The sequence below is a fragment of the Callorhinus ursinus genome, unplaced genomic scaffold, assembly GCF_003265705.2.
Source record: "Callorhinus ursinus isolate GAN/ISIS: 27379988/994484 unplaced genomic scaffold, GSC_fseal_2.0 scaffold23, whole genome shotgun sequence".
NCBI lineage: Eukaryota > Metazoa > Chordata > Mammalia > Carnivora > Otariidae > Callorhinus > Callorhinus ursinus.
The window spans coordinates 4,996,048-5,017,486 of record NW_027397085.1 but is presented as its reverse complement, the minus strand read 5'-3'; the positions used below and the strand labels follow the sequence as shown (position 1 = coordinate 5,017,486).

Genomic DNA, 21,439 nt, shown 5'->3' with positions numbered 1-21,439 from the left:
CAGAAGCAATAATGAGAAACTGGCAAAAGGAAACTAAATTACATCATGAATAAAGAGATGCTAATATGATCACTCTATGATGAATTACCACACCCAAAGAGGAAAAATATGTTATTTATGTCAAATATGGCATCTTAAGTGATACTTTAATATAATCAATTAACTCTTAAGTGTATTCTCCCTCTCTACAAAAGATGTTAGAAGTTTCACAAAGTGTGGCTCAAGAAAAGAGCTGAGCAATGGATTAATGAGTCAACCTTATCAGCCACACATTTAAGGTGGTCTTAGGGACATAAACTTCTAGACATGCACTGTACAAGTAGCAGTCACTAGCCATCTCATTAGGATATTACTAGTCTAAACTGACATGTGCTCTAAGTATAAAATACATACTAGGTTTGTTTTTTTTTTTTTAAAGATTTCATTTATTTATTTGACAGAGAGAGAGGGAACACAAGCAGGGGGAGTGGGAGAGGGAGAAGCAGGCTTCCCATACTAGGTTTCAAAGACTTAATATGAAAAAAAGAAAGTAAAATGCCTCATTAATTTTTATACTGATTATATGTTGAAATGGTACTATTTTTGATATACTGGGTTAAGTAAAATGTATCATCAAAATTAATATTGCCAGTTTACTTTTTCTTAATGTGGCTCTAATTTTAAAGTGGATGTTGTATTTCTATTGCACAGTGCTCTTCTAGAATCCTGACATCCCAAAGTCGGGTTCAAGGACCAGCAACACTGGCAATGCCTGGGGCCTATTAGAAATACAAAATCTCACGTTTCAGACTAAATCAGAGTCTGCACTTAACAAGAATTCCAAGAGATGTATTATACACATTGAGGTGAAGGGGCATTATTTTAGATAATATCTTATTTTCAGATTTTCAAAGAAAGAAAGAATGCTTATGACACTGGGGCTTTTGGAATGAAAACATAGTAACTTTACTGTAAATAAATTCATTCAAAGTATTTATAAAGAATATTTATAAATCTATTCTTCAGGAGTTTATTGGGATTAAAACGGTGTCAAGTGCTAAAAAAGGACTATGGGGTAAACACAATGGAGGGCCAGAAAAAAGAATATGTAGATCTACGTGAAAGAAGTCCAAGAGAGACTCTAGGAAGTCCCCTCCCCTGTGGGGCTTAGGACCTCAAAGCTAATGCCTATTAATTAGACTTACTTTAGACACCCAACTTTTTTCCTCAAGCAGTTAAAAGCGGAGGCATTAGATTTAAAATTGGTTAGTGCTACTTAGCTGCAGGCCCACAATTTGAATTCATGTAATCACACTATGTTTGAAATGACTTTCAAATATATTTTTAAAAACTCAAGATTATTTTGTTTGGGCAGGCCCTGCTCTAAAGTGCCTGACTACACCTGATACAACTAGCATGGGTCAACTGTGATGTAACTGGTCAGCCGGATCCTCCTCCTCTGGAGTTAAGACTACACTTAGTTGGCCTCAGGGCATTTTAAGGTGACAAGAAAACTGCTGCAGCACTCGTTTTAACTTAATTGCTATTCCTTTACCAACTGGACAAGCACAGACCTAGTCTCCTTCAGTATTTGGGGGCTATCTTAGACCAGTACTCAGACCTTTCTTTTGTGTGAACTCCAGCTAGACTGGTGCGGAACTGGAACCCCTAACTTGGCTAGGGATCTTCTTCTTTCTTTCCCCCTTGGTCCTGGAGACGACATGGGGAGGCAGTAAATGGTTGCTTTCATTTTTCAATCATCTGTCCAGCTTGTTTTCAAGGGGAAAAAAATGGCTTCTAATGCCACCTGGAGAACTAGGTTTGTCCTTCAACAATTTAATATAGGAATTCAGTGAGAGCCTCAAAAAGAAATGATGCTTCAGATGAGATTTTTCTAAAGAAAGAGTAAACATTTTCCAGGTGGACAGTCAGGGCATGCCATCATTAACACAGACCAAATTAAAAGAAACAGCAATGCAAAGAGAGCATGGTATCTTCAGGAAACTGGAAGTAAGTATAAGGTGTGAGTATCCTCTTTTGTTTTTGTTTGGTGAAAGAAGAGGGTTCAGAATGAAGGAGGAAGTTTCAAGAAATGAGACCAGGCAAGAACTCTGGTATCAGAGACTGCTAGTGGTCTTCCACTCTATTCTGCTGCTGTCTAGCTAAAAGACTGCATTTATCAGACTCCCTTGCACCTGAATGGCCATATGTCTAAGTGATAGCCAATGACACAGAAGAAATCTTAAAAGGGAAAGGAACACATCTTCCTCCTCCTTACTCCATTCCTCTGTCAGGAACTCTACTGTGATGCCAAAGGCCCTAGCAGCCATCATGCAATAACTAAGGATAGGAGCTATGCACTCAGAGAGTCAGGGCAGAAAAATTGGAGGCTGGGTGCCTGATGACATTGTAAACCCACCCTCTATCCCCTGGGCTACCAACTACAAGGGAGCGAAATACACTTTTTGTCATTAAAGCAACTGTTATTTCAGGGGGTTTCTGTAATATATAGCAAAAACTAACTGGAAATAATACAGCTGAAATCATGATATTTATATAGCATATTAAGGAATTTGGATTTATGTAGTAATGAGAAGCCACTGAAGATTTGAGTAAACAGGCTAAAGAACGAAGTACACAACACAAAAAGGTCAAACAACCTTAACTATAATATATAAATATCTTCACTGAGTTCTAAAGGTTGAGCAAGAAAACAAGGAAAAGGAGCATTTTATAAATGGTGATGACAAGATGATCAGTTATGAATCACTATCTAATCTATTACTATAACTGGAAGGGCAGTCCTGATGCCAGTTACTTAAACTGCCACAGACAGCACCACAAGAACAGGAGTAAGGAAGAATATGATATGCAAAAAATGGCCAAGATCTAAGAAAAGAATAAATAAAAGGAGTTTGTAAATATCAAAACATCTTAAATAAAGAGACAATCACAAGTAATACTTATCCACAAATTCTGATAAAATTGAACTCACATCATGAAAAAATCTTTTGAGAGTGTAACATAACTATTTCTATCTATATTACCAGAGCACTAATTACTTAATACATTAGAACTATTTGTACCTGGCTGCCTAGCCACTGAAGGGGGCTCTATGGTACAGAAGAAAACAGGTTCTGGAATCTCCACCCCAGCCAACAAAAGTCTCTCTGCTTCATTGTTTTGTCTAGGCTTCTTTTCTCCTTCCCTTTCGGCTCGACGAGCTGCAGCTAATGCACTGGACTTGGATGACACAATGGTGTCTCCAGTGGCAGTCTGTAAGCAAACAAGATGCTTTAGAAAACAGGCTCTTGGCGGGCACTCAGCTCACCAACAAGATTCACCAAACAGGAAAAATTTTCATGTGACACTTCCAACAGAACTTAAAACAGAGACAAATTCATAAAGCTCATTATAACTTTGCAGAGGTAAAGCCAATTTAACTTCTGTAACAATTCTATCCAAAACACTGCTATAAAATCCTAACGATAAAACACACACACATACACTACACATCCAAAATTCATCTGGTGAAACAAATGTACATTCCTAAATTTTCAATCATGTCAAAATAGGTTAGTTCTACTAGAAGTCCATTATAGTTTTACCACCAGTAAAAATTATTTCTGTTATACAAAAAAATCCTCTATTAAATAAGCAATTAACCAGAATTCTCTAGACCATGCAAAATTGATAGGTTCCTCATAGACTTGTTATTTTTAAAACTATAATTTCACTTTTAAACTTTAATATTACAAAGTTCTGTACCAGCTTCCTTCTCTGTAAAGGTATTCCTACTGAAGCAATATTTCAAATGTATTTGTGTAACTCCTTCAAATATGTACATGGAGCTCCTGCCTTTGGGTGGACAGAAGACATTTTCAATGCTAGAATCCAATATTTGGACTGTGGAAATTTTATTATTATTTAAAAATATTTCTTTGAGAGCGAGAGAGAGCATGAGCAGGGGGCAGGGGCAGAAGGAGAAGCAGACTCCTCGCTGAGTAGGGAGCCCGATGTGGGGCTCAATCCTAGGATGAGGGATGTGCCAAAGGCAGACGCTTAACGACTGAGCCACCCAGATGCCCTGAACTGTGGAAATTTTACACTAAAGGGATCCTAAATCCTGCAATTAACCATAAAGAAGTTAAAAAATGTTCAAAGTAACAGTGGTTATCCTAAATGCCAAATATACCAAAGTTTAATGAGAAAATGTATTCAATTTAATCCATATATAAATGAAATGTCCTTATAGTTTTAACCTAGCAAAAACACATACAGCATCAACTATTTTCATCCATTCAACTGACAAAAGTTATGTGTGATGCACTGATCTAGGGACTAAAGAGACAGAACAAAAGAAACTAAAATCTTTGCCCTCATGGAGCCTTCACTGGCAAAATATCTTCAGTTACTATCTGGATTGGTTATAAGGTTAAACTGTCAGCAGTGATCAAGACAAGAAAAAACCTCAATAACAAAATATTAAACTTAAAACACGGGTATGTAACCATGAATAGTATTCTTTTACTTGAATTTGAACTTTACACAAATATAATCCATACTGTTGACAGTCTTCTGTAATTTTCTTTCTTTCTACTATGAGATTCAACCATGTTGATGAATACGCTACAATATTCATTACCCCACTACTGATGGCTATTTGGATTGTTTGTGGATTTTTGCTACCGCAAAATAACTGCTTTTAATTAAATATTTAAGCTATTATTTCCTAGAGAAACCATCTGGTCACTTACATGTTTAAGGCCAACAGTCAAAGCAATGTTACCAGCAGTCAGTGAAGGGATTTCTATATGTTGGTCAGCAAATGGCAAAAGAAGACGACTTATTCTCTCCCTGTAAAAACCATGATTCATATTAGTAAAAGAATTTTTAAAGAAATGAGTGCAGTTTTAGAAAATAACCTAAACTTCTACTTACGTGCAGTTTCCATTAAAATTATAGATGGCTGACTGGGGTTTTATCATGCCTGAGTAAATGCGCATAAACACCAGTGGTCCCCGCTGCTTGTCATGAAGAACTTTAAATGCCAGGGCACATAAGTCACCCTTATACCACTGCCTACAAATTGAGACATTCCAGAAAAACCTTTAAAGTACACTTCTCATGTATCTATGCAGATCAGATCAGAATCACTGTACAAACTTAACCTTAATGTCCTCCCTCATATCTTCTAGTTTAGCTACTCAAGACTGATTAAATAATGTCAGTACTAATTACCTCCCTTCCTCCACCTGACTGAATTATTTAATGGAGATCTCAATTCCTCAAAACTAAAAATAATAGATTCTCTCCCAAATATTACTTCTATTTGCAAGTAATTCCACTGCATAGAGTTCATTCCTCAGAAAATATACCTAGGGGCATCATACTACTTCTCACAAAAGCCTGTACAGGGTATATATATATATAGGTAGATGCTTTCCAATCACTACTTTCACTCCCACTTTCTTTCCAGTTGCATAACCATAGATATCTACACTATAAAGTTGAATTTGTTTACACAGCCAACATTCTTACAGACTGATGTCCTTAAATTATTTTTAATTTTATTTATTTATTTATTTGACAGAGAGAGAGACACAGCAAGAGAGGGAACACAAGCAGGGGGAGTGGGAGAGGGAGAAGCAGGCTTCCCGCCGAGCAGGGAGCCCGATGCAGGGCTCGATCCCAGGACCCTGGGATCATGACCTGAGCCGAAGGCAGACACTTAACAACTGAGCCACCCAGGAGCCCCTGATGTCCTTAAATTAACATGCATTGTTAAGTTTCAGAAAGCCTGAATCGCTTTGAAATTGCCAAATTTTGTGCATAGGTACATATGTTTCCTGAGGAAAAGCTCCAGGTTCTCATTGGTTTCAAAGGAGCCCATGAATCAAAGTAGGTGAGACACTTATACTACAGAACTTCTCCCCTCTTATCCCTATTCTCTCCAACTTTTTTTTTTTTATTAAAGATTTTATTTATTTGACAGAGAGAGACACAGCGAGAGAGGGAACACAAGCAGGGGGAGTGGGAGAGGGAGAAGCAGGCTCCCCGCCGAGCAGGGAGCCCGATGCGGGGCTCGATCCCAGGACCCTGGGACCATGACCCGAGCCAAAGGCAGATGCCCAACGACAGAGCCACCCAGCCGCCCCCTTTTCTAACTTTTAATTTTAGTGAAAACTTACAGAGAGTCTACCATACACTAGGCATTGTTCCATATGCTTTATCAATATTAACTCATTTGATTCTTTTAACAATCCAGTGAGATAGGTCCTATTCTCTGCATTTTACAGGTGAGAGGTTAAATAACTTGGAAGAGCTGGGATTTAAATCCAGGCAGTACACAGTCCATGCTCATAATTACTTCAGCATTAATGCAGCTCCAATTGAGAGATGTGAAGTGATTAATACCCTACTTAAAGGATTAAAGTCCACTCCTGCCTGCCATTTTGTACAACACTCACTCAGATTTTAGAGGGTTTTTCACTAAGTACAAAGCTGTTAGTGACAAGAGAACTAAATCAATGACCTTTCTTTACAGCCACAAAGTATTTTGAGATTAAAAATCTTGAGGGGCACACGGATGGCTCAGTCGTTAAGCTGAGGTGCCTTCAGCTCAGGTCATGGTCCCGGGGTCCTGGGATCGAGCCCCGCATCGGGCTCCCTGCTCAGCAGGAAGCCTGCTTCTCCCTCTCCCACTCCCCCTGCTTGTGTTCCCTCTCTCGCTGTGTCTCTCTCTGTCAAATAAATAAATAAAATCTTAAAAAAAAAAAAACCTTGGGGCACCTGGGTGGCTCAGTCATTAAGTGTCTGCCTTCGGCTCAGGTCCTGATCCTGGGATCGAGCCCCATATCAGGCTCCCTGCTTGGCGGGAAGCCTGCTTCTCCCTCTTCCACTCCCCCTGCTTGTGTTCCCTCTCTTGCTGTGTCTGTCAAATAAATAAAATCTTAAAAAAAAATAAAAAATAAAAAAATCTTGAAATCTAGTATAAACATATTTACAGAAGATTTATCAAACATCCCCACTATACTGCTTTTTTTTTAAACTAAGACAACATGGTAAACACTTGTACTTTTACACAGCAAAAAAGCCACACGTTTTACCTCCATCTGTAAACATAGCAGGTTACAAAAGATAATGACAAATGTTCCTTTCAAATAAAATTTCATATAGCTCTGTATTATTTACAATTATATCCTTCACCAATGTTCTTCAAAAAATGGTGATTCAACTACTCTTTGGAAACAAGACCTATCTGCCTGTTTTTTCAAGGCTATAAAATTTTAATCTATTACTTGCATACTCACAGAAATTCATAGTTGCGCTCTTCGGGTGAAGGCAAGTACATGGTAATAGCATCTAACAAGGGCTGGACCCCTTTGTTTTTCAGGGCACTTCCACAAAGCACAGGCACTGCTGTCTGAGCCAGTGTTACTCTGTGTATTGCAGTCTGTAGCTATAAAGCAGAGATGTAAGTATTCCGTGTGCAGTATACTGGCCTCGAACAAAGTATCTCAGAATTAGATGCCCTCGCCAACCAATCATGTAAAACAGAACTACTAAGCACACTGCCATCATTTTTTAAGGCCTTATTATTCTTTTTTTTAAATAACATTAATCACTACTTGATATCTTGGATATACATTTAACAGTTTACTGTTTGTCTCCCCACCCACTAGAATATAAATCTATATGAGCATTATAACAAGTCCCATAAAAATGCTGAATCCCCAGAAACTAGAAAAGTTCTTAAAACAAGGTGTTTAAAAATATTTCTTGAATAAATGAATTTACTTCTGATTTAACCTTAACAATCTAATAGAGGAACTGACCAGATATTAAAAACATAAATATGAATTATAATTTTTTCAAAAGAATTAGACCCACATCAAATCAAATCCAAAGAAAAATGAGAAATCAAAGCAGAAATCAAATTTCAAAGACTTCAAAAGCTAAGAAAAGGTTGGGTGTGCTTGTAAGCTACTGATAAGAGACATGGTGGGTCAATTTGAACTCAGATTATAAGCTCTTTGAAAACAGAAATCATGTGACTTTAGGGCACATTAAACATCACATCTAACATTCAAACAGTAAATAAAAAATTTCAATAATTAGGGCATTTCATTCAAAAGAAAAATATTTCCATTTCTAATCCCAAAGGTCTTAAAAATTAAACTAGAGACTCATGTTTTTCCTTAATTCTTTCGTGAAAAATAACTAAGTAAACTTCCTGGGCTCCTGGACCCCATTATACATATTCCTACCTAAAAACACTTTACACTTCACTTGGCGGGGCGGGGCGCCTGGCTGGCTCAGTTGTTGGAGCATTCAACTCCTGACCTCAGGCTCCTAAATCCAAGCCCTACATTGGGCATAGAGCTTACTTAAAAACAAATAAACAAAACAACAACTTTACTTGGTAACTCTTGTTTCATAAAGAAAACTAGTTTGCCAAATTCATGGGGGAAGGTCTCCAGTAGAAAATAACAGAAATGCTTTGAAGAAATGTGTCTAATTCAATTACTATCACTACTTAAAACATGTCTATTCTCTGGTTTAATATATTTGAAAACAAAAAAAGTTTCCAAGAAAAATTAAATATTTAGAAAAAATGATGAGAAAAATAATCATCGCAGCAGTCTACAAAACCAATAAATTTTCAATATAAAATTTCTATCCATAATTTCCCTAAAGTACTTAGAAAAATGATCACAATGAAAATGCTGCAAAGAATAATTGACTTATGCTGACTCAAGAGCAGTAAAAGACATTCAATTTCTGATTTATAAAGCACATATGACAATAGTAAATCACTACCATTATTTAAGTACTTGTACTAATAGTGACTTTACCTTACTATTCTCCTAATTAAGTCAGCCTTTTCTAAATGCTATGCAAAGTCGAAAAAAACAAAACACCTGAGACAGAGAAATCAAACCACAGCCAATGAATAACATGTCATCAGAGTAAATAATAAAATTTACCTTTTCAGCTGGTAGCAAATCAAAATTTTCACTAAATTCTCCTAAAACCAAGTCAGCAAATTCATCATCCAAATCTGCAACCTATAAAGAAAGGTTTTAGTTCTGTAACTTGTTTTTATTGTCACAACTGTTAAGTCCAAATACCATAAGTGTACATTATCCAAATATTTCAAGACAGCTACATGATCTGTCTTATCCGGGGCAAGGAACTCTCTACATCTTAAGAGATAGTGTTTCTTTCAAAGGAAAGGAGAGGGGATTGAAAACTGAAGATAGAGGGCGCCTGGGTGGCTCAGTCTGTTAAGCGTCTGCCTTAGGCTCAGGTCGTGATGGCAGGGTCCTGGGATCGAACCTCACGTCGGGCTCCCTGCTCCGCGGGAGGCCTGCTTCTCCCTCTCCCACTTCCCCTGCTCATGTTCCCTCTTTCACTGTGTCTCTCTCTCTCTGTCAAATAAATAAATAAATAAAATATTGAAAAAAAAAACAAACTGAAGATAGGACATGATGAGTTCCCTAGATTCATGGGAAGCAATAGTCAGGTAAAGTATCTCAATAAAGTGCTACCTACTCAGAGTGCTCAAAAGAAATAAGATACACAATTTAGAGCCAGTGATAATATATATAAGGAATTGCTATTTTTATGTAAATATGTAAGTTTTAGTTCATAAAAATTTCACTTGGTATTCCTTTAACATTATGAATGTTCACCAAATCTCCTAAGACACTCCAACTAAAGTAACTCATCTTACTGTAATCCTCCACTGAGGGAAGAGATTTAAGTTGGGGGTCAAGGGCATCACTTCAGCAATAAAAATGCAATTATCTAATTCATGTTCTTTTCTTTTTTTTTTTTTTTAAAGATTTTATTTATTTGAGAGAGAGAGAGAGAGCACATGAGAGGGGGGAGGGTTAGAGGGAGAAGCAGACTCCCCGCTGAGCAGGGAGCCCGATGCAGGACTCCATCCAGGGACTCCAGGATCATGACCTGAGCCGAAGGCAGTCGCTTAACCAACTGAGCCACCCAGGTGCCCTCATGTTCTTTTCTTAATCATCTGCCAGTATGAAACAGAATTCAGCTGACAATAAGTTTAATAAAAGTTTCAAAAGTGGGCACGCCCAGGTGGCTCAGTCAGTTAAGCACCTCCTTCAGCTCAGGTCATGATCCCAGGGTCCTGGGATCAAGTTCTGAGTCGGGCTCCCTGCTCAGCAGGGAGTCTGCTTCTCCCTCTGCCCCCCACCCCAAGTCATGATCGCTCTCTCCCTCAAATAAATAAATAAATATTAAAAAAAAAAGTTTCAAAAGTTTATGATAGTACAAGGGAGCAAAACATTCCAACTTGGGGAGAAAAAACACCCTCCTAACCACTAACTATTATAGAAACCTACCTAACCATTCTCCTGAAAAGAAGTATATATGATGGTTAAACACAGCTTCTGAAGTCAAACTGCCTGGAAATAGCTCCACTACTAACTTGTTCAAAAACTTAGGTCAAGTTACATCACCTCTTTTTACCTTGGTTACTCATGGAGATAATACTAGTACCTACCTCACAGGGGAAGGATTAAATAACCAATTCAAATCATGCTTCTAGGACATACATTAAGTATACAGTAAGTGTAATTATCACTATTCATCTTCAGAACGCCGGAAGTTGATTCTAGTCCACACTAATCTTATTCTCTAAAAAAATTTAATTCTGGTAAAATATAACAAACATAAAATTTACCATCTTAACCATTTCTAACTAAATAGCTGGGTAGTGTTAAGTATACTGACGTTGTAAAACTAATCTCTGGAACTTTCTCAGTCTCACAAAACCAAAAATCTTTACCATGCAACAAACTCTTCCTCACTCTCCACTCTTCTAGCCCTTGGCAACTATGATTTTACTTTCTGTCTCTACAAATGTGACTACTCTAAATACCTCATATAAGTGGAATCAGTACAGTATTTGTTCTTGTGCTTGGCTTATTTCAATTAGCATAAGGTCCTCGAGGTTCATCCACACTGTAGCATGTGTCAGAACCGTCCTTCCTTTTTAAGGCTGAATAATATTCCATTATATGTATATGCCATATTTTATCTACTCATCTTGTAGATGAACACTTGGGTTGCTTCCACCTTTGGCCATTATGAATAATGTTGCTATGAACAAGGACATGCAATTATCTCTTCAAGACCCTGCTTTCAGTTCTTTTGGACATACACCCAGAAGCAGAGCTGCTAGATAATATGGTAATTCTATTTTCAGTTTTCTGAGGAACCACCACACTGTTGCCCATAGTGGATCATTTTCATTCCTACCAATAGTACACAAAGGTTAGAGTTTCTCCACATCTTTGCCAACATTTGTTTTCTGGTTTGGGGGGGATGGTTTGTGGGATTTTTTTGATAGCTTTCCTAATGGGTGTGATGTGGTCTTACTCTCTAACGAAAATAAAGAAAATTTGAGACTGATCTGTACAAAAATAAAGTGCTAATTATAAGGAATATATATTCCTTGGGGGATATTCCTTATAATTAGCACTTTATTATTTTGCAGTCTCAAATTTTTTCATTATATACCATCATGTCCTAAGACACGCATAAGACAACAAAAAAACCTCAAAGGGGAACCAATCATGTACCCAATTATTAATGTCAATTCCACTTTTATTTTGTTTATGGCCTCCCAAATTAGAGAAGTGGTATAGCAAAGTGGGTGAGAGCTCTACCTCCAAATGAAGACAGACCTGGGTTCAGATTCCAGCTATGCTACTTATTAGCTATATAACAACTTACTTAAGGATTCTAAGCTTCTGTTGCCCCACCAGTAAAACAAGGATAATCTAAGTCACTGTGAGGATTAAATAATATATAAAAAGCACTTAAACTAGATCATCGTAGGTCCTCAGTAACTGTTACCCAATAATAAAAATAACAATCAACATTCTGTTAATGATAAAGATGATGATTACTATGTACTATAATGGAAAATAATTACTTTAAAAACAAATTTATACAAAAGATGAATGAAAAAAATTGATGAGAGGATCTATTTTTAACAGTTTAATTTAGAAGTAAAAAAGTCAAATGGTTCGGACTCAAATCTCAAATGTTTTTCTCTAACATAAGATTCAGAGAGTTTATTTAAGGCATTTTTTACTTACTAGTCTATATACGAACAGTACAATATAAATATTGTAAATATTAACAATCTTACTATTTTCCATTAAAACTTTGAGGGTGGGGCACCTGTGTGGTTCAGTCGGTTAAGCATCTGCCTTTGGCTCAGGTCATAATCTCAGGGTCCTGGGATCGAGCCCCCGCATTGGGCTCCCTGCTCAGCGGGGAGTCTGCTTCTCTCTCTCCCCTCTGACCCTCCCCCCACTCAGGCTCTGTCTCAATCTCTCTCAAATAAATAAATAAAAGCTTAAAAAAAAAAAACAAAACACCCAACTTTGAGGTTGGAAGAGGACCAGAGTTCTCTACTATAAAATTAATGGTTTTAAAATTTTCTAAGTTAATGTGACATCTGATAAAGTAAAAGATGGACTTACCCTTTGACCCAGCAATTCCATTCCCAGGTGTAACCCTAAACAAATTCTTACACATACACACAAGGAGATACATACAAAGATGTTCACACTAACACTGTTTCCAATAGCAAAAAAGAAGACATAACCTCAAAGTGCATCCACAGAAGAACAGACAATAAATTGTGGTATAATAATACTGGCACATTATACAAGATTGAAAATGAAGCAAACCACACATAACAACAGAAGTGAATCTGCAAAAAATGTTATAAAATAAAAACAATTATCATTCCATTTATGTAAAGTTCAAAAACCCGGAAAACTAAGTCCTTCATGAATCCATACATTTGTAGCGAACTATAAAGCAAAGCAAATGAAAGAAAAACACTAAAGTCAGGATAGCGGTGGTCGGAGGTGTAAATGATTAGTGGAAAAGAGAGATATAAACAGTAAATGGCACACAGAGATGGAAGAGATTTGCTAATACTCTATTTCTTAACCTGGGTGGTACAAACATTGGGGTGCATTCTATTATTCATTACAATTTCCATATGCAATTTTACAAAAATTTCATAATATATAAAATATTTTAAAGTTTCTAAATATTTACACAAATGTAAACTCCAAGTATTTATTTTACCTGTTCAATTAAGGCATTCCTTGCTTCAGTTGTCTCCTTCAGCAATTCAGCATCACTCATTTCCAAGAGGGGTTTCCTCTCAAAGTCTTTTCCATCCTCTAATTTACGATTCCAAACAAGTTTTTCTTTACTTACAACATCCACAACTCCTTTGAAAGCTTTGCCTTCACCAAGTGGTAACTCCAAGTCAGAGTGAGATTATTAACTTTGTTAAATGACCAATTACAATTGAATCAGTAATAAAGCTTATCTTTCCCTACTTTCCCCCAATTGTCTATTATCATTATTACCATAGTCTATATCCATTTTTATTTATATGCCAACTTCCTTCAAAAAAGATTTGAGGGGCACGTGGATGGCTCAGTCGTTAAGCGTCTGCCTTCGGCTCAGGTCATGATCCCAGGGTCCTGGGATCAAGCCCCAAATCGGGCTCCCTGCTCGGCGGGAGGCCTGCTTCTCCCTCTCCCACTCCCCCTGCTTGCATTCCCTCTCTCATTGTCTCTCTGTCAAATAAATAAAATTTAAAAAAAAAAAAAGATTTGAGATAGTTTTAAAAATATATAAGTCACAATAAAATAAACTGATTAGGGAGCACCTCGGTGGCTCAGTCGTTAAGCGTCTGCCTTCGGCTCAGGTCATGATCTCAGGGTCCTGGGATCGAACCCCGCATCGGGCTCCCTGCTTGGCGGGAAGCCTGCTTCTCCCTCTCCCACTCCCCCGCTTGTGTTCCTGCTCTCGCTAACTCTGTCAAATAAATAAATAAAATCTTAAAAAAATATAAAAATAAAATAAACTGATGAGGAAACTGGGAGTTTTTTTTTTCTTTTTTTAAATGAGAGAGCAAGCAAGTGAACACAGGCATGTGCCAGCACAGAGGAAGGGGGAGAGGGAGAGGGAGAGGATCTCACGCAGGCTCCCCCACAATCCCACGACCCTGGGATCATGACCTGACTGGAAATCGTGAGTCAGACATCTGACAGCCACCCAGGTTCCCCCGGAGTTGTTGCTATTAATCAACCAAATTATCAACCAACCTGTAAAAGCAAAGGCTTTGCCTTCAACTTCTCTCTGATGCTTTCAACTGCATACTTAAAACTGCAGAAAGAAAGAGTTAAAAATGTTAAGATTCTTAAAACAGGTTTAAGAATGTTCCCTAAAATTACAACCCTTTTTACTGTCTCTAATGTTCACCATTTAACAGTTTTCCATAGGACAATATGTTGAATAAACTTTCAACATCAATTTCAGATAACAGTGCTTTGAGTATCTACCATAATCCTGCCACACAGGTATCTAGGGTATTATTATTGTTAATTTCACTTATCTATAGTTTGAAATTAAGATTAAATCAACTGATCACGATCACTGATAATAAATTGCAGTTATGAGGGGCGCCTGGGTGGCTCAGTTGGTTAAGCAGCTGCCTTTGGCTCAGGTCATGATCCTGGAGTCCCGGGATCGAGTCCCGCATCGGGCTCCCTGCTCAGCAGGGAGTCTGCTTCTCCCTCTGACCCTCTCCACTCTCATGCTCTCTCTCTCTCTCTTAAATAAATAAATAAAATCTTTAAAAAAATGAATAAATAAATTGCAGTTATGAGATTCAAATGCATGATTTGTGATAATGAGTCAAGGATTCTTTAACAACGACATTTGCTATCACAACTCCCACCTTTTTCCAAAAGGCAGCCTAATTTTTCTATACCTTTATCTTAGGCATTCTTAGTATGTTATCAGCTTTAGAATTACTGTAGAAAATAACATAAACAGAAAGCATACTGTGTGGTTTTAGGAAAGGGATAGTTGACGTTTTGTTTTTGCCACTCTCACACCACAGACCAGGATCTCTCTCTCCTTATCACATTACCCCAAAATCCTTTATATTCTTGATTCTCTGAATTCTGAATTATGTTCTCAGAACTATGTATCCATTTTGGATTACCATTCTGTGAGTCTTTGAGCCTTACCATCACATCTTAGTATTAACTTTCTTGCCCTCTATACAGGTCTTAAAACATCTACATTCTCTCCCAGTTCCCTTTTAGTGAGACCATGTTAGCCAGTAGCTAAAGATAATTGGGGGACAGGAAATCTTCATCTACCCTCTACCTTTAAGCAATGATGGGGATGACCATAGCCTTCAGCAATACAGGGATTATTTCATCCTGCTCTAGAACCAGTGGAATCAGCAAGACATCACTCTGTCAGGTTTCTAGAAAACAGGATACAGCCTCTCTGCATTAGAATCTGATGATTCATCACCTCTCTATTCATCAGCTCTCTATTAATCCCACACTGTTATTCAACCTATGAATTACCTGCTTTGAAACTTTTTAATGGGAATGAATTGAGATTCCATGGAATATTTATACTCTACAGAGAATAGCTGCTTGTAAATTTAAGCTATAGTCCATTCAAACCTCAAATTTTATTTCTACTTTAATATGTGAGGGAAAAAAACACCTAAAATACCTTGCTCCAGTTTTGTCCATTTTGTTTAAAAAACAGATTCGAGGTATCTTGTGTTTATCAGCTTGCCTCCATACTGTGAGAGTTTGTGCCTAAGGCAAAGAAAAAGGAAAAAAAAAACTCGTATTAGACAAAAACAACTATGTCATTATGTAAAGAACAAACAGATCTAAGAAGCTAGTATAACATGGAATTGGGCCCTGTTCTAGCACAGAATTAGTGCTGCTGCATTTACACTTCCAGAGTCACTCTTCTGCTAGTAGGTTAACAGAGCTAAAAATGTAATGAAGGGTGATAAAAAGTGTGCTTCAAACTGAGAATACTACTTTGGGTGATTTAGGTTGCTACACAAAGAGAACAAACACCTGGAAGGTACTGAGAATCACGGAAAGAGGACTTAATCAAGATTAGAAGACATAATTTTTGTCCAGCTTCACCTTACCTAATACAGGTCACAAAATACTGAACTTTTAAGTTTGCTGACCTGTGAAATGTGGACTTTTGCCTTAATTCATATAGTTGTTGTGATGTTAAAAGAACAAAAAGGGGGGGTGCCTGGGTGGCTCAGATGGTTAAGCGTCTGCCTTCGGCTCAGGTCATGATCCCAGGGTCTTGGGATCGAGCCCCACATGGGGCTCCCTGCTGAGCAGGGAGCCTGCTTCTCCCTCTGCCTGCCTTTCCCCCTGCTTGTGCTCTCTGTCAAATAAATAAATAAAATCTTTTAAAAAACAAAAAACAAAACATAAAGGAGTGTACTATAAAAATGCTATTGTGATAAAAATTTTTATTATGACTGTTGAATGTTGATGTAAACTAAAGAGGGAAAAAAAGCCAGTAACTGTATTTCTAAGTAACAATTCTCATATGCTTTTCTATTTGACTTCTTTTAATTCTACTTTTTATAAATATTTCAAAAGTTCCAGTCTGTTATAGTATCTGTGCCTAGTGGAGTCCCAAAGCCCTGAAGCAGAGCATAAAAAGTTTAATGTAATGACATTATCTAAAATAGAAACCACTTTATTATTTTATTGAGTAAAATTTACATAGAATAAAAAACACTCATCTTAACTGTACAGTGAGTTCTGATAAGTACACTTGCATATATTCCCCATCCCTCATAAACAACCTGTTCTCATATTTGTCACCACAGATTCATTCTGCCTATTTCTGAATCTCATATACATAGCATGGCTTCTTTCACTCAATATTAAGTCTCTGACATTCATTCATGTTGTTGGGTATACTGGTTTGTTCATTTTTTCTTTCTTTCTTTCTTTCCTTTTTTTTTTTCTGGCTAAACTCCTTTGTATAAATGTGCCAGCTGGTTTTTCTATCCACCTGTGGATGAGCACTTACGTTATTTCTAGTTTAGGGCTATTATGAATTTAGCTGCTATAAACATTTTGAGTAAGTCTTTAGGGGACAAATGTTCTCATTCCATTGGATAAAGAGTTCCAGTTGTTCCACATCCTCAAACAATATTTGCCATCATTCTTAATTTAAGCCATTTTTGTGGGTATGAAATAGTCTCTCTTTGTAATTTTAATTTCCCTGATAACCAAGGAGACTGATCATCTTTTCATGGGCTCACTGGGCCATTCATACATCTTTCTTGGTGAAGTATCCACTCAAATCCTTTGTCTATTTTTTTATTGGGTTGTTAGTTTTTATCACTGATTTGTAGTTCTTTAGATATTCTGGATACAATTCTTTGATCATACACATGTACTGTGAAAATTTCAGTACATATTTCCTAAAACAATTGATATTTTCCTACATAATCAATAGTGTTAATGCACTCTGGAAACATTCATACAATATTTAATCTAACATGACAAAATATATGTATATATAACAACTTCTCATTCAGAAAAATCTCAAATCTACAAAAAAGGTGAAAGAATAGTACAATAAATATATATGTACCCTTCACCTAGATTTGCCAAATATGAATACTTTGCCACACCTGCCTTTTTTTCTTCAAACATGCGCATATGCACACATTATATGTGTGGCTATAGGAACGTGCCACTGGGATCTACTACAAAGAACTTAATTAACTCATAGCCCCAACTGCTGCTCATCTTGTCTACCACCATGGTCTCTCAAGGCCCAGCTAATAGCTGAGTACGGCAGAAATACTAACGTAGCTTATTCCTCTAAGACCTGTGGGACTTCTCCAACAGGTGACTTTGGCTTGAGGACTCCCCATCAGCTTCGCCACAGCCCTTTTGGAACTATGCTGTAGTCTGAGACCCTTCCTACCCAATCCTCTTTCTTTTACCCTCTCCTTTATAGACAGACCTCAGACCTGCTTTGCGGTCTGACTGTTCTCTCCCACTACTCGCTCTTCTTTATTCTTCAAAGGCATTTCTCCCAGTAAATCTCCTATACATCTACCCCATCTTGGCATCTACTGGTCAAAGTACTCAAACTAACAACGTATGTGTACATGTGGGTGGGAAGTGAAGCACTAGAGTAAGATGCACATATCATGACACTTCAATCCTAAATACTTCAGCCTGTATTTCCTAAATATAAGAACATTCTCCTACATAATCATTTTCAATGATCACACTCAAAAAAATTTAAGCTGACACATACTTTTTTCCAATAACATATAGTGTTCCTAACGATATAACTATAACATATAGTCTGGTTTTCCTAACGATGTCCTTTTTAACTTTTTGTTTTTAGATCCAGAATCCTGCCAAAGATCATATTACATTTAATTTTCTTGTATCTTCAGAATCGTTTAAACTAAAACAGTACCTCAACTTTTTACTTGACATCACTCATTTTCCTTACATTTACATTTTTTTCAATTTCTGAAAAGCCTCAGCCAGTTGTTTTGCAGAATGTCTTTCAATTTACATTCATCTGGCTGTCTTCTCATGATCAGACTGGGGCCAAACATTCTGCCAGGAATAAAACATTGGTAATGTTGTGTCCTTCTTAGTGCATCAGATCAGGAAGCCCATATTGTCAATTTGTACCATTTGGAGTATGTTAATTTTGATCACTTTAGGCATCACTTTTAGTAAAATTTTAAGATTAGAAGAACTGAAGATAATTATTCAACACTGAGCCAGCCTTGATATTATAAGACAAACGGGGATACCAGCTAAAGAGTGCATAACTGACCCTAGTGTAAATTATTATAAACCCGTTTTTAAGATTTATTCAAGAATTTAATATATATTAACTCTTGGGAGATAATTCTTCATGGGTCTTTCAGCTCTCTACGTTTTTTAGGAGAGGCAGTGACTGCCTTTGTTCTGGACTATGTTTTCAAAGGTGTTGATATAGGGCACCTGGGTGGCTCAGTCGTTAAGTGTCTGCCTTCGGCTCAGGTCATGATCCCAGAGTCCTGGGATCAAGTCTCACATCGGGCTCCCAGCTCAGCGGGGAGTCTGCTGCTCCCTCTGCCTTCACCCTGCTCGTGCTCTCTCTCTCTGTCAAATAAATAAATAAAATCTTAAAAAAAAAAAGATGTTGATATAAAGAGCTTAGAAAGATAAAGACAGTGTCTCCCTCTGGATCAAAAGGTAGGTTTGCTTATAACCCTGGAAGATAATGTCTCTCTCCAGAGCAACCAGCAGGCATGCTTACTGACCATTATAAAATATATGTGTTTTCTAAGCACAGGGTTCCCCTGCATGTGCAGCTGTCACAAGCCTCCCTTTAGATCATCCTGTGGGAACTGGGTCTTGAGGAAATAACACAAGATAATACTAAAACTCTAGCTATTGTTATTTTTGTGACTAATAAAGTTCTTTGTCTATGACTCAAGAGTCTTGTGTCTTCTGCCAGCATGCCATAAAACTGTGGCACACTAACTAGTTAGCTTGAAAGTAAGGTAGAAGAATCTCAAGCCCTTCATAGTTCTCAACACCAACTTTCATATTTCCTACAGAAATGCAAACTACTTTCCTTTTACTATGAAATACCTGATATCACATAAAGGTCACACTGCAATATTAAATTCCAATTTCCTTTCACCGTAATTTGAATTATATGAACTTATATAGGGTTACAGTTAACTAAATCTGATACATTCTACTTTAAAAAAATCATGCTGTTGTAGCTTGTTTACTTTGGCAGTATTTTTACCTCTACACCAGCAGAGGCATCAAACACAGCTACTGCACCATCCAACACTCTAAGGCAGCGCTCAACCTCCAAGGTAAAGTCCACATGACCTAAGAAAAAGATGAGAAACATAACACTTAATCTTTAAAAAAACAAAACAAAACAGGATCCAGCATATACCTACTTTTGGGTATATATTCAAAAGAACTGAAAGAAGAGTCACAAAGACCTATTTGCAGACCATGTACATAGCAACACTCTTCACAATAGCCATGAGGTGGAAACAACCCAAATGGCCATCAATGGATGAATGGTATGTACATAAATTTTTGCATATATACAAAACATGTTATATATGTACAATGGAATATTACCCAGCCTTAAAAATGAAGGAAATCTTGCCACATATTACAACACAGATGCAGCCTGAAGGACTTTATGCTAAGCAAAATAAGCCAGTCACAAAAGGACAAATACTGTAGGATTCTACTTATATGAAGTATCTAAGGTAGTTAAAAAAGGTAAAAAACAGTAGTTACCAGGGGTAGGAGGAAGGGACAAAGACGAGTAGTTGTATAATAAATACACAGTTTCAGCTCTGAAAGATGAAGTACTTCTGGAGAATTTCACAACAACGTAAATATACTTAACTACTGACTGTACACTTAAAAATGGTTAGGATGATAAATTTTATGATGTATATATACATTTTTCTTACCCCAATTTGAAAGAAAACACGTCCACAAACAAAAAAAACCCTCCAATGATGCATCTCTGCATTGCTAGAACAGCACCATACCTGGTGTATCAATTAGATTGACTCTATACCCCTTCCAGTCAAAGGTTACAGCAGCAGACTGAATAGTAATGCCTCTTTCTCGCTCTTGAGCCATGAAATCTGTCACCGTGTCTCCATCATCAACATCTAACAAAGAAAAAGATGACACAGTTAGGCTTGATACCAAGGACATTTCATTGCGATATAATATCTACTTGACAGTTTATTTTTTGAGAGAAAGAGAGAGAGTGTGTGTGCACGTGTACACGAGTGGGGTGGGGGAAAAGGCAGAGGGAGAGAGAGAATCCCAAGCAGGCTCCACATTGAGCGGAGCTTGATCCCAGGACCCTAAGATCATGACCTGAGCAGAAATCAAGAGTGGGATGCTTAACCAACTGAGCCACCCAGGTGAACCCCCACTTGACAGTTTAATTTGCTTTAACACTGTAAAATATCTTGTTTAATATTTAGAGCCTTAATCTTTCTCTAAATAAGCCCTTGTTCTAGAAAACCCTTTTCCAGCAAAATTAGTAATTTTTCCATAAAAATAATTTTTCTGTAACTAAGCTAAAAATCTGTTTAAATATTTTAATTTTATTGAACTCGATATTCCTTTCATGTTTTCCCCCCTAGTTTAACTTTCATTACCCCTTCTTTAACTTATGTTCCTCATGCCTGATCCCTGGACAGGAGGCAGGGCACTGCAGTGAAAGAGCCCAGACAGACCTAGATTTAAATCCCACCTTTACCATTACTACTCTATTACCTTAAGCAAGTTACTTAACCTAGTTTGTAAGATAAGATTAATAAATGCAAACTTGTGGGGTTGTTATAAGAATGAAATAAGACTATATAAAGTACCTAGCTCAGTAAATAGTAAGTAAATGGTAGCTACATGGAACAAAGTAGAGAAAAAAATTCCTCCAAAGTTAAATTCTCCTTTTCAAACCCTTTTCATTACTAAATTTTCCCCAA

At 37.2% G+C, this 21,439-nt stretch overlaps 1 protein-coding gene across 4 annotated transcripts in view; it reads right to left on the bottom strand.

The window, feature by feature from the left end:
• GFM2 (GTP dependent ribosome recycling factor mitochondrial 2) overlaps positions 1 to 21,439 on the bottom strand; it is a 57,712-nt gene that overhangs the window by 16,154 nt on the left and 20,119 nt on the right. For 3 of the 4 annotated variants that reach the window (XM_025892580.2, XM_025892581.2, XM_025892583.2), the window contains exons 6-15: positions 20,486 to 20,611; positions 19,708 to 19,796; positions 15,598 to 15,686; positions 14,163 to 14,223; positions 13,129 to 13,308; positions 8,970 to 9,050; positions 7,293 to 7,441; positions 4,921 to 5,061; positions 4,737 to 4,836; positions 3,066 to 3,255 (exon numbers count right to left, since the gene is read on the bottom strand). In XM_025892580.2, the coding sequence (XP_025748365.2) occupies positions 3,066 to 3,255; positions 4,737 to 4,836; positions 4,921 to 5,061; positions 7,293 to 7,441; positions 8,970 to 9,050; positions 13,129 to 13,308; positions 14,163 to 14,223; positions 15,598 to 15,686; positions 19,708 to 19,796; positions 20,486 to 20,611 (1,206 nt within the window). The remainder of the gene's footprint in view (positions 1 to 3,065; positions 3,256 to 4,736; positions 4,837 to 4,920; positions 5,062 to 7,292; positions 7,442 to 8,969; positions 9,051 to 13,128; positions 13,309 to 14,162; positions 14,224 to 15,597; positions 15,687 to 19,707; positions 19,797 to 20,485; positions 20,612 to 21,439) is intronic. The other variant, XM_025892582.2, reaches the window with a different exon arrangement.